We start from the raw sequence: 17,972 nt of genomic DNA, 5'->3' as shown, positions 1-17,972 counted from the left end.
AGCAGAGAATCAGGTGGGAGCCAGGGTAAACCCTGAACTGATTACTAGCTAATGGATGAACGTTCATATTTGTTTGGTACATTTTTACACCGGATGCCCTTCCTGACGCAACCCCTCTGTATTTATTCAGGGAGAGAGCTGGCATAATGGAGCACAATCGGCACCCATCTGTCTATCATTCTGTCAGTTCAGAGTCTTAGAGAAGTGTATATATTGTTACTGTCCTTGTTGATGTTTAGACACGTACTGTTGTGTGTTGTCATGTCAATTTAGCACTAAATTGATGATTTCAGACTATTAATGAAGTCATTGGTCTATGTAGATGTAACTGTAAATTATGTGGCGTTACCAAGCAATGGCTACATGCAGGTTTTTTTTTAATTTGGGAAGTTGATAAGTGAAATTCCTGCCACTTGGCAGTTGCTGTCCTTTGAATTCCCACAACTAAACCAAAACCAAACTTGAATGCACTGGCAAAAATTAAGAAGAAAAAAGAAAGAAAAAACAGTTTCCATTTTAAGCAAATCTAAGTATTAACACATCAACGTTACAATGTTATTATTTTTTTGTCTGTTTATTTTTCATATGTAAGCTTGTGACTTGGCCCGCCTGTCAAAATATAAACGTCAATGTGGCCCCCTAAAACGTTTGCCCACCCCTGCCGGTGAGGTTAACGCGTAGGCTGAAAGTGTGCGAGCAGTAATCTCACTCATTCACTTGTCTTTCGCCCGTTCTGGCGTGAGTTTGATGCATTCCGATAGCTCGGGGAAAAAAACTTGTCAGAAATATATGAGGGGCGGGAGGGGGATACTACGAAAAATAGGGGGGAATAGTCGTGAAAACACGACATAAAAATTGGGCAGAAAAACAGAGAATAAAAACGGTTTTAAAAAATCCAAGTCAATGCAACACGCTTCAGCAGAAAATGGCTTGAAAGAATGGAAGCTGAGCCAGAACTTGCCCATTTCAAGATTGTCTTGATGGGGTTAGAGTCCTGTGGCGATTAAGTTTTGTCACCACCGCCGCCCGAGTTCGTGTCCGGGTCAGGGAACCCAAATTCCTGTTTGGTCAAGTGTTGTTCAATAGTGACAATGCTGTGGGTTGACTTCCCTTCCTTGGGTTTCGCTTCTTGTATTGTAGGCCACCTGGAGTGGAAAGAAAAACTTTTATTTTGAAGGGGCAGCAGCGGTGATCTGTCGCCTTAAATATTTGGAGCGCACGGATCAGCCATTTCTTTTTCCTTCTAGTCATTCGGTAGGAGACTCGATGGGTTTTCGTAAATCTTCCTGAATTTAGAATGTTGTGAATCCTCGACGCGGGACGCCTCTGGTCACAACTTTCGTGCACCAAAACATCATTCATGCAATCTCCGTGTCCGGTTGGAGTTGTCTCGTACACGTTGAAGCTTCTCGGGCTAGCTTAGCTTTCTTACAAAGAGACGCGTTTGTGATCAACACTTCTCTCATCAGAAATTCATCCAGAAATAAAGACTGGTAAGGATTGACAAACTTGACACTTAAATGCGCTTAATCCTGGAGAACCCATGGGGACACAAATGGCCCAGTGTAATGAAGGGCTCACAACGCATCGCAGTTACTCTTTACTCCCTGCATTAGATGCATTGTTTTTTGGTAGTTAAGGCCCACTGGGTCATATGTGACCCATTATCTAAACTGGAAGAAAATTAGTTACTTTTCCAAGTGTGTGTGTGTGTGTGTTCCTTTGACTTAGTTCATAAAAATTTAATTGGATTTGTACTCTGGCGTTAAAACAAACACACCCACCAACTTCTAAATTCTTTAGGCTTCTGAGTGGTTGATTTTTGTTATTATCGTTTGGGGTTCAAATCCCTTCCTCGCTCATGTCGCGTTTGCATATTCTTCTCGTGCCTGTGTAGAATTTCTTCCAAAAACTAGGTCTAAAACGATCCGATCACAAGTTGAAGCAATTAATGACTATATTTAAATCTGTTCATTTACTATATACACTTTTGGACTTAATTGCTTAAAAATAAATTTATATTTACACTAAATAATGCATCTTTGTTCATTTATTTAGGCCAGTGAGGTAAAGTTACCGACAGAACTAATTAATGGTCTTGTATTTGATGGCAGTAAATTAATACAGCAATTAAAGCATCTAAGTTTTATAATGTGCTTGTGTGTCATGAGATTTTTCAAATGTAAAATATGTGCCTTTACTCAAAGAGGTTTAAAAATAATTATATTTTTCAGGTCAAATCAACATTACAACAAGATAGAAATAATGGGTGCTAACTTCCTGTAATTAAATTACTGTACTGTAATTACGTCTTTTGCCCACACCGAAACTTGAGAGCATGACTGGACAGAACAGCAGCATGTTTAAATACAACCGCTAAAAAGAGCGATAGCAATAGTTTGCCAGCCTATGTAATATTTTGTTGCCTGTTTGAAAGTCGTATAGTATAAAAAGTATGTGAACATACCTTAGACTTACACGAAAGTCATCCGATGTGACCACCAGCGTGTTTTTTTTTTTTCTCCCATTTTCTCTTTATTATCCAGTCAGACCAGTACACTCATGTTGTCACCCCAATGGTAACATTTTAGTTGACAAGGTAATGCCCAATGATGGTAAGAAAAATTGGACGAAGGTGGGATTGGAATACAAGATTTTATTGCAGTAGTCTCACAGTGCAGTCGCTAAAGAGCAAATTTGTCTTTTCTGATCCGCACAACACGTGTCATCTCTCAGCCATTCTTCCATGTTGTCTGTTTTTTTTTAAACATTGGCTGTCAGATATTTACAATACAAAATCAAAAGACATGAAAAAACCCTATATAAAAGAGACTATGATTACTTATTTGGTTTTAGTGTCATAATTCACAGATCTGATCAATGATGTCACTAATTGGCTCAGACATCATACACAGTATATCTCAATCCAAAAGCAAATTTTTTTTTATATTGTAGTATTTATATAATTGTTCACGTCTTTTGACGCAGTACTTTGAATATCTGATGGCCAATAAAGTTATAAAACAAATGATGGGAGAGACGAGGCAGACGCGAGATGGCACATAATGTGCAGATCAGGATCTCTTTCACCATTGCACGATGTCAGTCTACTGCAATAAAAGGTTGCATTCCAATACCACTGCATCCATTTTTTTACGATCAGCGTCAGGAAGGGCATCCGGCGTAAAAATTGTGCAAAATATATGTGCGTTCATCTGAGAAGACACACTGTGGCGACCCTGAAAGGGACAAGCCGAAAGAAACTTACTAGTGGGTTTTTTTCTGGTCAACTCAAATGCGACTTTATACACTCATTTCCATGGCGACGACAACAAAAGTGGCTCGCACCAACTGTTATTATCAAAGAAAGTGGGGTGGGGGGTGTTGGTGGATCCTGTTTGTGTAAAGCCAAATAAATAGTAAGAAATAAAAATGAACTGGGTTTTGGATTCAGATATTCTGCCCAAGACGCCGATGACAAGTAAATGTCTCTTGCAGAGTCGATCGATCATGTCATTTTTCCGATCAGCGAATTATGAAAAGAAAAATTATCGTCCGATCAGCAAAAAAAATTGTAATTATTGGCACATTCCAAACAGGCCAATACCATTGGGAGGAAGTCTAAAAACATGTGTGGTAGGTTAATTGAAGACTCTAAATTGCCCATAGGTGTGATTGCGAATGATTAATTATTTCTATGTGCCGTACGATTGGCTCGTGACCAGTTCAGTGTTTACCCTGCCTCCTGTACAAAGATAATTGGGATAGGCTCCGGCACTGCTCATTGGATGGTTTCTAAATGCTTTTGTTCAATAATGTAGGTCTCATCACAAACTGTCTTTCGTAGAGTAGAAGATAAAAAAGCTTTATCTCGATCTTCTTTGTTTCCTTTTGCTGAGTTTTTGGTGCTTTAACATTTCCACTAATGTACTGTTTAACACACAATGTCAAAATCTGAATCTTGATAGAATTAAGATGTCCGATTTTCACTTGGTGTTCTCATCAATCTTATGTAGCACAGAAAGTGTTATGAAAATGTGTGCAAGAAAGACTGGAGAGTACGAGGAAGACGTTTGTGGACCAAAAAAGGAGGAGGAGCCACAACGTCAACTACTGGACGCTGTGTTCATTCTGCAGCCTCGAATTGTCCTACGCAGAGCAGGTCGGTTCACTTGTTTTATGCATTCTAATTTGATATTCTTATTTACGGGACCTCTTTGAAGATGCATTTTACGTAACATTAACATACCTTCATGTGACTAACTGGCGACCAGTTCAGGGTGGAGTCTGCCGTTCGCCTGAAGTTAGCAGGGATAGGCTCCGGCACTCCCGTGACCCTTGTGAGGTTAAGTGGTTAAGCAAATTGATGGATCTGTGTGTGTATGTGTGCGTGTGTATGTGTGCGTGTGCATGTGCGTGTGTCCTGTTCAGCTGTTTGATCAAGCAGAACGGGAATCAGCATTCCCTATATGTCATAACAGTTTTACTGTCACAGTGGAGTTTTTGAGCTTCCTCTGTGATTTCTTCCTATTTTAAATTAGGTTTTATTGAGGATCAGAGTCGACCAGTCGACCAGAATTTCCAGCACCGTGAGAGAGGAAAAAAATAAAAAGTGGTACAGAATGACAAATCATTCCACATATACAACAAACATTCAATATGGATGTTGCATGGGACTGAAGTGCTCTACCCTTTGAAGAAACAACAGGACAGGATAGGACACAGGAGAAGAAGGACGCAAGACTAGGATCTTGAACCGGCCTATACAACTGGAATGTGGCAGTACTAAGTGAATTACAGAAGTCTATAGAACGAGAAAATAAGTTAGGTGATACAGAAGCTCTTCATTTATATTTGAGTTGTTTGTTCCAATCAGTGAGTAGTCTCACACCCAAAGGAAGAATCTCTGGAGTGTGAGCCTCTGTATGCATGGAAGTTAATTCAGACCATTATGCATGGAAAAAGACTGACAGAAGTGTCCTAGGATTGCAACACGTAGGATAAAAACCCCACCTTATCAATCGAGGACAGGGCCGGGACCAGGGAGCCACTCGAGAAAAATCCTCTGACACTTCCCATACCAATGGACCTAGGGTGGACCCCTGGTCCGCCCAAGGTGCCACGACAACTGGGCACTGGGTGGTGGCCACAGGCACTCAATCCATCCCCCCTCCACCACTGCCCCACAGGCCCCCAACCGCCCCCAAAAGAACAGCAAGCCCCACAAATCCTGCAGGGTCCGCGATGCAGCCAGTCCCAGCCAAGCCAGAGATGGTAACTTGTCCGTTATTTCTTGGAGGGGGGCAGGTACGGGGATCCGACAAGAGAATAATGAGGGTAGAAACCAAGGGAGCAGCCACGGGCCATTAGAGGGGAGCCCCCACGCCAAGCAGCCATCCTTTCTGGTGGGCCCTGCCAGCCTCATGAGCACTGCCATGTAGTAAAGTGTAAAGCCCACCTCCCCCTGTTATTATGACTGTCAGGTCCCTGTCTGGCAATTATTGGCCCAACCCCCATGAAACAGTGCACCCCCATGAGTGGTATGGGGGAACCTCGCGAGCTTTACCTGTTCTTGCTTAACTACACTCATGGCTCACTGGCCATGTGTGCGTCCACACAAGTAAATGCGAACGCAACACTTTTCAAAATAAACACAAGAGATCGTGCACCTGCATCATAAAATCATGTGACTCGCCATATTGCCAGTCAAACAAAGCATTGTTGAAAGTTTTGAGATGAAATGAAAATGTCTTCTAGCATGACACCCAGAGTTTTGTCTGATACCGTTAAACACCTAGGGGCAATTTAGAGTGTCCAATTAATGTTGCATGTTTTTGGGATGTGGGAGGAAACCCGAGTGCCTGGAGAAAACCCACGCAAGCATGGGGAAAACATGCAAACTCCACACAGGCTGGTCCGGGATTGAACCCAGGACCTCTTGCTCTTTGCCTAGTGAGTGCCATTACAGTGTAGCTTACATACACACTAAAATGTGGAGGCATAAATGGTAACGGTATAACCATTGTGTTCAAGTGTACTTCATTGGACCAGTCACACAATAATTGTGCACATTAGGCATGTTGTTCATTTTTAAGTGCATTTTATGGTTACAATATGGTACAAATTATACATGGTATATTAATACTGCATCCATTATTTACGAATTTTCATTATTTAGGACCTAGAGAAGCGGTAGACGATGGATGGATGGATGCGGGGGTGTAAGGAATGTAACCCCAGTGAATAACAGGGGAACTCTGTGTGTGTGTGTGTGTGTGTGTGGTGTGTGTGTGTGTGTGTGTGTGTGTGTGCATGTGCGTGCGCTTGTGTGTGTGTGTGTGTTGTGTGTGTGTGTGTGTGTGTGTGTGTGTATAATACAGTTTATATAGACACACAGTATGTGGCTGCACGGTCTAATCTCTCCCGAAAGGGTAAACACAAACAAACAAAATGTAGTAGACCGCCTGGTTCAAAAGTTACTTATTCTTTTCTAGGCTACTGAAATTAATCCAGGGGTGAGCAAATCATTTTTGCAAGGGGTCACATGAGAAACCAGAATTGTGTCAGAGGGCCACACCATTGAAAGCGACAACATAATTGGTGCCATTGTAAAATGCATTAAATTCGATATTTTTAATATCTTGTACTGGTAATTGGAATCAAAGTATTCTGTCAATATTCATATAAATAGGTCAAATAAGTCATATGTGGAATAATGTCTAATCCGAAAATACTCCCGTCGAAGTAATACACAAAAGTAATTATCAATTTATTTTGAATTTGTTCCAGCTCCATAAACACTGAAACTTGTTACTTGATTTCACTACATTTTACCTCTTTAGTGAAAATAATCCAGTCTGTTTTGGGTTTGAACAAGGGCATTAAAATCTGGCTGAATGTCTGAGGTGGTTTTGTGAAGGACAGCTGAGAGGTGGCCATCATTGATTGAGGATCTGTGTTTGGATTTATTGAACTTCATTACTGAGAATATCGTGTCATTTACTGGATGTAAGTTGGGCTTTACACTATTGGGAATTTTGGGGACAGAGCAGCGGGTTTAAAAAAAATGAAAACAGTTCTGATCACAATTAGTGATAGAAAAGTGCCACTGACACCAAAACCATGAAATTTTGTATGTTGTTAACCAAAAAAAATCAGCCAGAATCGAATCATCCGTTTGTTCACAGGACGCCAGGATGTTGCCGTATAACGATTTTTTTCCCCAACTCCTGCCATGAAAAATCGACTGTTTTGGGTTGAAAAGGAAGCCGGAAGTGATGTATTTTGCAGACAGTTGGAGCAGCAGAGTTGAGTGTCCTTACCTCTTGTACAGGCGAGAAATTGGGTGTATTTTCTGCGTTTTAGCCAAAATCCGCCTCGTTGAGTTGCTGGATTTTTATTGAATACTCAGGAGAATGGATTCACTCTTCATACATTTCCAAAAGACCAAATTTGTCAGGAATAATGGATTGCACAGGTGCAAAGAACAAGAACGTTGTGGGTTCCAAATCACAGGTAAATTTGTACAGAGCAGGGGTGCTCAATGTGTCGATGGCAGTTTTGGTCGATAGCGTGACAGCCTTCCCAAAAAAAAAGTCAGCCTGATTATAGATTATATTATGGTTCTTGGTGTCCAAAACATGGAAGCTGATGCATTCTTAATGAGAGTCCAGGAATGTCTACATTAGAGTCTGAGTACGGTGGGTTATTTTGCATAGAAAACTGCCATCCGCTGAGTATGCATGACAGGGGCGCTGTCACTCACGAGTCCCGAGACCTGTGCTTTTAACCAGATGGGAATTTATAAAAATTGGCATCCAAACCAGAGTTGATGAAAGCAGTCACCCTGAGTGGCTGTCTTCCTGAACATAGAGTTACTTGGTGACGTGTTTGGTCCGGACTGTCCAGGACGAGGTTGAGAATCACCGTAGTCAGGGTTCGGGGTGAGGTACCAGCTGGTTTGACAACATCTACGTCAGCAGAGTCCGTCCCTCTGCTGACGTAGATGTTCTTTGGGTGACAGGCGGAGAGGCCCAACTGCCTGGGCTTCTCCGCCTCGGCATCCCTGATACGTAAAAGCATATTCCTTTGCCAGGCGCTGTCCTGCTACCGATCCATGAGTCTCTTGTCAATTTTCAAAGTGAGAGCGATGAGAGGGTCCTGGTCTGTCGGCCAGTCCAGTGGGACCAACTGGTCCTTTATTCCAGGGGACAGCCCTTGAAAGAATTTATCTTGGAGGGCCCTGTTGTTCCACTGGCATTTGGCTGAAAGAATGCGGAAGCCAATCGCGTAGTCGGAAACCCTGCAGTTGCCTTGCCACCGTGATCGAAGACTTTGCCGTTACGCATTCAAGGGTCTGCATACTGGAACACTTGCGCCATGGACTTCATGAAGGATGCCGAAGTCTGACGTGTCCACGTTGCAGCTCCACTCGGCGGTAGCCTACGCTTCTCCGCGTCCCGTCGGGTTGGAAATAACGGAAGCGATCTTGGCTCTGAGGCAAAGGCGGCTGCCTGTAGCTCGAAGTGGCGCTCGCACTGACTCGATATTACCAGAGTCTCCCGAAAACCAGACGGGAGAACAGTGAGCAGTCACCCGTATGTCCACCGGGGACCGGCAAGGGGACTGACTCAAGGAGACAGGAGGATTTCGCGGTAGCTACTGTCGCCGGGGTGGCGTCATCCTCGCTGGGGTTCAGGCATAAGGGTGTTCACATGTCCACTTGGCACCAGGACATGCTAGGTCACAGTTCAATGATAGACTTTGTGGTTGTTTCATTTGACTTGCAACCGCATGTCTTGGACACTTTGGGAAGAGGGGGGGGGGGGGGCTGTCAACTGATCACCACCTGGTGATGAGTTGGCTCTGATGGTGAGGGAAGATGCCCGTCTGATGTGGTGGGCCCAAACATATTGTGAGGGTCTACTGGAAACGGCTGGCAAATTCCCCTGTCAGAAGGAATTACAACTCCCACCTCCAAAAGAACTTTGCTCACGTCTCGGAGGAGGTGTGGGTCATTGAGTCTGAGTGGACGATGTTCCGTGCCTCCATTGTTGAGGTGTGGGCATAAGGTGGTCGGTGCCTGTCGTGGGGGCAACACAAATAGTGAGGGATGCTGTAAAGCTGAAGAAGGAGTGCTATCGGGCATTTCTGGCCTTCTATCTCTGGGGTTGAGGTCACTGAGTTGGTTAAAAATTTCCCTGGTGGCAGGGCCCCAGGGGTGAATGAGATTCGCCTGGAGTTCCTCAAAGGTTTGGATGTTGTGGAGCTGTCCTGGTTGACGCGCCTCTGCAACATCGCGTGGACATCGGGGACAGTGCCTCTGGATTGCTAAACTGGGGTGGTGGTCCCCCTTTTCAAGAAGGGTGACCGGAGGGTGTGTTCTCAATATGGAGGGATCACAGTCCTCAGCCTCCCTGGTAATGTCTCCTCTGGGGTACTGGAGAGGAGGGTCTGTCGGGAGGTCCAGTCTCAGATTCAGGAGGAGGAATGTGGTTTTCGTCCTGGCCGTGGAACAGTGGACCAGCTCTGCACCCACGGCAGGGTCCTCGAGGGTGCAAGAGAGTTTGCCCAACCAGTCTACATGTATTTTGTGGATTTGGAGAAGGTATTTGACCGTGTCCCTCTGGAGTCCTGTGGGGCATTCTTTGGGAGTATGGGGTACCGGACCCTCTGATTCGAGCTGTTCGGCCCCTTTACGACTGCTGTCAGACCTTGGTCCGCATTGTCGGCAATAAGTCAGAGTCGTTTCCAGTGAGAATTGGACTGCGCCAAGGCTGCCCTTTGTCACCGTTTTTTTTTTTTTTCCCATAACTTTTATGGACAGAATTTGTAGGCGCAGCCAAGGCGTAGAGTGTGTCCGGTTTGGTGGCCTCAGAGCATCACTGCTTTTTGCAGATGTGGTCATGTTGGCTTCATCAAGCCCTGATCTCCAGCTCTCACTGGAGCGATTCGCAGCAGAGTGTGAAATAGCTTGGATGAGAATCAGCACCTCCAAATCCGAGACTATGGTCCTCAGTCGGAAAAGGATGGCGTGCTCTCTCCAGGTTGGGGATGAGATCGTTCCCCAAGTGGAGGAGTTCAAGTATCTTGTGGCTTTGTTCACGAGGGAGAGACGAATGTAGCAGGAGATTGACAGACGGATCGGTGCAGCGTCTGCAATGATGCAGACTTTGTATCGGTCCGTTGTGGTAAAGAGGGAGCTAAGTCAAAAGGCGAAGTTCTCAATTTACCAGTCCATCTACGTTCCTGCCCTCACCTATGGGCACGTGCTGTGGGGCGTGACCGAAAGAAAAAGATCCCGGATACAAGCGGCCAAAATGAGTTTCCTCTGCAGGGTGTCAGGGCTCTCCCTTAGCGATAAGGCGAGAAGCTCGGGAGGGGGTCAGTGTCGAGCTCCTACTCCTCCGCATTGAGCGGCGCCAAAAGAGGTGGCTGGGGCATCTGATTTGGATGCCTCCTGGATGCTTCCCTGGTGTGGTGTTCTAGGCATGTCCCATTGGAAAGAGACCCTGAGGACGACCCAGGACACGCTGGAGAGGCTCAGTCACTCGGCTGGCTTGGGAACGCCTTGAGATCCCTCCGGAAGAGCTGGTAGGAGTGGCTGGGGAAAGGAAAGTCTTGGTATCCCTGCTGAAGCTACTTCCCCCATGACCCGACCCGGAAAAGCGGTAGATAATGGATGGATGGATAGATAATCCAGTTGTGTACCCAGCAGTGCGACACATGACCTCCCTGGACCCTCAGATCATGGTGACAGAAACTGAGCATGCAATAGCGATGTTTAAGAAACTCCTACAGGTTCTCCTCAATGCAGAATGGTGCACTGCCTCAGAGTGTGACAAATTCCTTCCTCAGTATAAAACATTCTGAGTGCATGCAAGTGCAAACCTCAAGGCAGAATTCCAAAATTTTCTTACGGTTGCAGGGTTGAAGAATTTTTTGTCATTTTTTTCAGTGGCAGAGCAGAGTATTCATGATGAAATGTCTCTTCACTCTGTCTCATGGACAAGCAACAGTGGAACGAGGGTACTCCGTCAACAAGGACATGCTAGTAGAAAACTTGAAGGAGAAGGGTCTGATAGCTTTGCGCATGATCCAGGATGCAATGGCTGAGAGTGCAGTTGATGAAGCCCTGCCAAAAGACCAAAACTGCAAATAAGCAAGAATGAGGTGTATACAGTACCTTGAGGATGAAAAAAAGAAAAAAGAACAAACTGCAAATGAGACGAAAAGAACAGAGCTCCAGCGAGATGTACAAAATATCAAAGCAAAACAGAGAAGAAAAATGAAAAGCAGCAAGATGATGCAGAAGGAGGCAGACCAAATGGCAGTGAATGCAGAAAAAAAAAAACGGGACTTCACATTACTATCCAAATCCAATGCTAATCTCAAAAGTGTGACTGAGAAAAAAAGAAGAGCTTACAAGCTCGAGCCAAAACGCTGAAATATCTGCAGGAGAGTGTCAAGAAGCTAGAGTAACTGAGATTTTTTTTTTGAGAAACATTTTGATTTCATTGACATTGCTTTGTTTAATATTAACCTTTTTACACTGCAGGATACGACTTTATTTTGATATTTGTATTTTTAATTTATTTTTGCAGTGATTTTGACTTTTACTTTAACAATGGATGTGTCACATGTACAAAGTAAACTGTACTGTAAACTAAATACAGTAAATTAACAAATTAATTTTGGTTATGTGTTAAATATATGAAAATATTTTGTGGAGAAAGTACAAGAGAGAAAGAGGGAGAGGAATAAACTTTGAAGCACTCTGGTTGCATTTACAAAATATAAGGTACTATTGTAGAAAATAACACTTCTCCAAAGCTTGGGGGCGGGGTTTACAAGTGTATGTTGTGATAACTTGACTCGCACTGTATTAGCTGAAAATGTCCTGGAAAATAATTCCAGGAAAAGAGTGGGAACCCAGTTAGTTCTTGGATCTGAGACCGCCTGGGAATAGAGCTCGTGCACCTACATCATAAAATCACGTGGCATCACCATTATTGCCGGTCAAACAAAGCATTGTTACAAGTTAATTCCGTTGAGATGAAACGAAAATGTCTTATAGCACGACACCCAGAGTTTTGTCCGATACCGTTAGACATTCAGATGGTGATAATAAACAAACGTACGTGGAAAAATTAGAGACAGTTGGCATAGAGAATCCATATTTAATGCCAAACTCGATGTTTTCACTGATAAGAAATTTGACTTAAATCGCTTCCCCGTCTTGGACAACTGGATATACACATGTATCTGGTGAGTCAGTCATCGAGAGTTACACAGAAGAGTTTGAAAGCGTATAAAAATGTAGATTTATACAAATATTTAGTGGCTGAATCTGTTCTCAATCAGGAAGAAATCCCACATCGTGATTGACCCACTCAGATTTTTTCAATACAAATACCAATATTTAAATAAATGACCCGTGGTTTTACACAAACGAGCATTCATTAACTACGACTGGAAAAAGTTTTTAGCCTCCCTACACTGAAGTGTTTGCTCCCACACGCTTATCTCCGTAAATCTCTCTGTGACGGACATTTTATTTTTTTTAAATATGCATTGTTTTCAAATGAGTCAATTTGGCGTTATAAATACTTCTTGATGATTTGAGATTGAGAAGAATAATTCTTACCTGAAATGATCACTACACAGGCGTATGTATTTCGTTGGGCACCATCCATCATGTGCAGGATCTCTATACAATTCTCATTTTTTCAGTACAAATACCAATATTTAAATAAATGACCCCTGGTTTTACACAAACTTTTTTTTAAATACATTTTATTCTCAAATTAGTCAACTTGGCATTATAAATACTTCTTGGTTATTTGAGATTGAGAAGAATAATTCCTACCTGAAATGAAGTGATCGCTACACTTGTGTGTATTTCACTGGGCCTCATCCATCCCGTTTAATTGCCGAAATCCATCGATCTTTTCTCGTCTTTTCAGCTGGTATCCCATAGAATGATCTCTTTGAAGAATTCTCTCGTCTATTGTGACAACCAACTGCACAACAGGTCTCGGGCAACTGGAAAAATCTACTCCGGTTCATCAACTCCAGCACTGCTGAGCAGCTAGGTTTGACTGGCAATATGGCGCCGTGCAGACACTAATGTCACGTCCACGAGCTCTATACCAGGTGTTGTAAGCTTCAATCCTCGGCTAAATGCAGAGGGGTCGCATCAGGGAGGGGACCCGGCGTAAAACAGTGTCAAACAAATATGCATTCATCTAAGACACGCTGTGGCTTCCCTTAATGGGATAGGCCAAAAGGAAAAGAAGAATTGTCAATGACTGACAATTGCATTCTATTGCTCTAAAAATATAACAATACACGATACAGATAAAATATTAGGGGATTATGGAACACGTAAATTCTTTTCCCATTTCAGTTCTGGATTTTTTTTCGTCGTGGCTCAAACCATGCCAACTTGGACTTTGTTCCATCCTGAACATTTGTCCTCCGTCACAACAAAGTCATTCATTTACCTGTGATCTGTTGCAATTGTGAGCTACTGAGTAATAACACCCCATTTCCTCCTCTACATCATGCAGTTGCAGTTAAATACTTGAACCACTTTGTCTTTTGTCTTGCAGATGTCAGTGATTATCTTCATCCAGAGCGGCAGCAGTCAGTGTCTGGTCACATCAAACAGGAAGAAGAAGGTGCAGAGGTTAAGCGTATCAAAGAGGAGGAGGAAGATGTCCTTCACATGAAAGAGGAAGAGCAGGAGGAAATCATCCAGGTTCCAGCCACTGGTGTCCATTTGAAGAGTGAAGATGAAGGTCGAAGTGAGGAGAGACGAGGGGCGGAGCCTCCAGAATCAGATTCAGCTTTATTGGCCAAGTGTGTAAAAACACACAAGGAATTTTTCTCTGGCAGTCGGTGTTACCCTGGTACGACATTCAGGACAACCAGCAACTGCTCAAGTCATGGAGAGTGCCACAATGGAACATTACAAACAGATGGTCATGATGATGATGATGATGAACAATCAGAAGGTGATATGACATGTCACACTACCAACAAATGCTGGAAATGTTCTCGGTGTGGGAAAACCTTTGCTTCTATGAGGAATTTCAAACAGCATATGAAAATACACACAAGTGAGAAGCCTTTTGCATGCTCAGTTTGTGGTCAAAGATTCACTCGGAAGGGAACTTTAAAAATACACACAAGAACACACACTGGTGAGAAACCTTTTTCCTGCTTAGTGTGTGGTCAACGATTCATACGGAAGGGAACTTTAAAAATACACACAAGAATACACAATGGTGAGAAACCTTTTTCATGTCCAGTTTGTGATAAAAGATTCACTGAGAAAGGAAATTTAAAAAGACACACAAGAACCCACACTGGTGTGAAACCTTTTTCCTGCTTGGTTTGTGGTCAAAGATTTAATCAGAATGGAAGCCTAAAATTACACACAAGAACACACACTGGTGAGACACCTTTTTCCTGCTTAGTTTGCGGTCAAAGATTCACATGGAAAAAAGATTTAAAGTTACACACAAGAACACACACTGGTGGGAATCCTTTTTCCTGCTTAGTTTGTGGTCAAAGATTCACATGGAAAAGAAATTTAAAAAGACACACAAGAACACACACTGGTGAGAAACCTTTTTCCTGTTCAGTTTGTGATCAAAGATTCTCACAGAAGGGAACCTTAAAAATGCACACAAGAACACACACTGGCGAGAAACCCTTTTCATGTCCTGTTTGTGATAAAAGATTCACTGAGAAGGGAAATTTAAAAAGACACACAAGAACACACACTGGTGAGAAACCTTTTTCATGTCCAGTTTGTGATCAAAGATTCACTGAGAAGGGACATTTAAAAAGACACACAAGAACACACACTGGTGTGAAATCTTTTTCCTCCTCAGATGTGGCCAAAGATTCTCTGTGAATGAAATTTTAAAAAGACACAATTAAGAAACTTTTGGCTGCTCACTTTGGTCAAAAATTCTCTTCTCAGTGCAGTAATCCCTCGTTTCCAGGACCCGAACCTTCCGTGAAATGTGAAAAACTGAGAAGTACCTCTCCAACCCCACCCCACAGATGCACACCAGCAATTTTCATGTATGTGTATCCGGGTACGAGGATTAAAATATTTAAACAGTATTTGTACTTTACATATTTGAGACAAAGATTACAATAGTACATGCATTTACTTAAATCCTTGTCAGGTTTATCACATGACTTCTGAAATATTATGCACAAAATACGAGGACAAGAAGTCACACTTCAGAGAATGGTACATTCCTTTTCCCACACCAGCATTGCCAGGGCTTTTTAATGTTGGATTTTGTTGATGAAAAAGAGACATTCAAAAGGGAATTAGTTGTTTACCAGTTGTCCCAAAATGTATTTTTCATTTTCCTGATTATGCATGCATTTTGTTCAATATTTTAGTGATGTCAATATCAAATAAGTGAATCATTTATTGAAACATTGGAAAGAATGAACTTTGGTGGTCAAATGTTTTTGTGATCTTGAATAAAATACAATAAGGCTGACTCCATCTGCTTATACATCAAATACATTTTCCCCATTAAAGGGAATTAAAATGTATTTTTTCCCCCATTGCAAACCCTCCAAGATAAAAGGCCCACACTATCAAGCAAAACGTTGTCCCAAGTGACAAGGCTGAAGAAACTGAAAAACTCCAAATTAGGGCACTGCGGAGGATCACAAAAAGACGGCCTCTTCACTCCACTATCCGATAGTGATTACATAAAGTCACTCCTCACTCTGATGATAATGTGATTTAAAAGTCTGAAAGTGATTTGTCCCACTGACAACTATCAATGGAAATGTTCTGTCTGGGAAAACTTTTGCTTGTAAGAGCAAACGACACATGAGGAAACACACTGGAGAGAAACATTTTTCCTGCTGAATTTGAACTTCTCGAAGTATTGAAGATTTAAATGTGACGTCGCGACACCACGTGCATTTGTTTATGCAGCCATATTGGTAGGCAAGTTTCTGCAGAAGAATCCAGACGCGCAAGCGTAGGTTTTGGTTGTTTGTTTTTGTACACTTTGTTTTCTTTCTTTTCCTTTTTTCTACATAATGGAGCACAGAAGTGAATGAATTATGAGGGCCTTCAAGGTAACAAAATTGCCATTCTTTCCATAACACCACCATTCTCTGACGCCTATGAACCAAAATGTGATCTGAATCTCTCAGCCAGTGACCAAGTACTATTCTTCTGAAAACCTGTAGAAGGACTACAGTGAGCTTTTGTGTAATTTTGCCCAGGTCACTTCACTCAGTTATGAAAAGAGCTTCCGTGTCAGAAGGGGCATATTCGTCTCCCATAGTAGGTGGCACAGCATGTTTTCAATGGCAAATGTCCCAGTGTGACATCAAGGACAGAAGATGAAGCCAATGTGGCTACCACTTGATGTTGAATGAGATTTCCGCAACTTTGCGCAAACAATGACGCTCTCTCCACTCATATTTATTTTTTCGTAAAGACATTGAAGTGAATAATATTGTATGTACTTTTGATTACAGTATGTATTTTAGAATGTTTATAGGGATAACACATGGGCTTTAAGGTGAGAGATGTTCTGGGTTCAAATCTCAGGTTGGCCTCTTTGGTCTTTTCCAAATTTCACATGGTGCAGATTTGACAAAAAGGGTTAATTCTTTGGCTCTCATTCTAGGGCATCCATCTATCCACCCAACCATTTTTTGAGATGCTTATCCTTTCAAGGGTTGCAGGAGTGCGAGAGCCTATCCCGGCTATCATCGTGCAAGAGTTCACCCTGAACTGGTTGACAGTCAATCCCAAGGCACATAGAAACAGAAAACAGTCACATTCAAAATCACACCTAGGGGCAATTTAGAGTGTTCAATTAATGCATGTTTTGTTGATGTGGGAGGAAACCAGAGTGCCCGGAAAAAACCCACGCAGGCACCCACAGCCCCTGCGAGTACACAACTATATATTATTGAAAATAAATGTTAAAAAAATCAAATCCTTATTAACATTGGAAAACGGAAAAAAGAAAAATCAGATTACAATAAAGAAAACATTTATTGTTGTGAATCATTTTCTTCAGGGTTTCACATGCCCCTGTAACCACGGCATTGCAACGAGACCCACAAGTTTTTTTCTGGGCCTTGAAAACTACACTTCTCACAGCCACAATTAATCAAGAAGCATACTGCAAGAACAAGGCACAGAAATGAAAAACATAATCACTTGTCATACTGGCTGTTGAAATTTCCAAAGAGATCTTATCGGAGATTTCAGTCCCAGGACCTCATGGAGTCCTGCTCTCCTTGAGAAGTATACCCTAAGAACAATGACCCAGAAAGAAGAGTAGATGATGTCATTCCTTGTCACATGGGCAGCAAGAGTCTTTTAAATGAAGATAATCACATATCTCATTGATAATTTGGCTGGCACCCAAAACAAGAATCATTTGCTTCAACCAACACGGGAATGTTCAATGACCCTTTGCTTGCTACACAGGCCACCTTGAGAAAAGGAACACCTTGTATTATTGGAGTATATTGAGCAACAACAGAAGGCATAAGTAGGCTCATCAGGGAGTTGAATCCAGGACCTCTCACACCCAAAGCAGGAATCATACCTCAGGACCAACAAGCCACATGGATTTTAGTGCGCTCCCATCTTCAAACAGCATCACAGCCCTAGATGGCTGGGTTATTTCCTTTCTCACCCACCAAACAGTGCCTATCTCTTAGGTCCAAAGCACGGACTTCTCGCTCAATGTGAACCTAGAGGTCACGACACCGGGATAGAATGATTGAGATAGAGGCAGAGTTATTTTTTACCAAACTGCAGTTTAGGGAGAGTTCGGGGAGAGAAGAACATATTCTTCACGCCCGCACGTAAGACTCTCTCTGAGCCCCCCAAAACCACACATTTTATTGAGTTTCACACATAGGGAGGGGGGAGCAGGTTTCACAAGACA

At 42.7% G+C, this 17,972-nt stretch overlaps 1 protein-coding gene across 3 annotated transcripts; it reads left to right on the top strand.

The window, feature by feature from the left end:
- Positions 1 to 605: 605 nt before the first annotated feature.
- Positions 606 to 15,528, top strand: LOC133493630 (oocyte zinc finger protein XlCOF6.1-like). Of its 3 annotated transcripts, XM_061807224.1 has the most exons (4): positions 606 to 1,493; positions 4,022 to 4,162; positions 12,966 to 13,155; positions 13,614 to 15,528. In XM_061807224.1, the coding sequence occupies exon 4, from the start codon at positions 13,730 to 13,732 to the stop codon at positions 14,924 to 14,926; it is 1,197 nt and encodes a 398-aa protein (XP_061663208.1). In that variant the 5' UTR covers positions 606 to 1,493; positions 4,022 to 4,162; positions 12,966 to 13,155; positions 13,614 to 13,729; the 3' UTR covers positions 14,927 to 15,528. The 3 variants fall into 3 exon arrangements, with proteins under 3 accessions (XP_061663208.1, XP_061663207.1, XP_061663206.1); XM_061807223.1 differs by lacking the exon at positions 12,966 to 13,155; XM_061807222.1 differs by lacking the exon at positions 12,966 to 13,155 and having other exon boundaries at positions 4,017 to 4,162.
- The last annotated feature ends 2,444 nt before the right edge of the window (positions 15,529 to 17,972 follow it).

Source organism: Syngnathoides biaculeatus, chromosome 20 (assembly GCF_019802595.1).
Source record: "Syngnathoides biaculeatus isolate LvHL_M chromosome 20, ASM1980259v1, whole genome shotgun sequence".
Lineage (NCBI taxonomy): Eukaryota > Metazoa > Chordata > Actinopteri > Syngnathiformes > Syngnathidae > Syngnathoides > Syngnathoides biaculeatus.
This window is presented reverse-complemented; position numbering and strand designations above follow the sequence as displayed.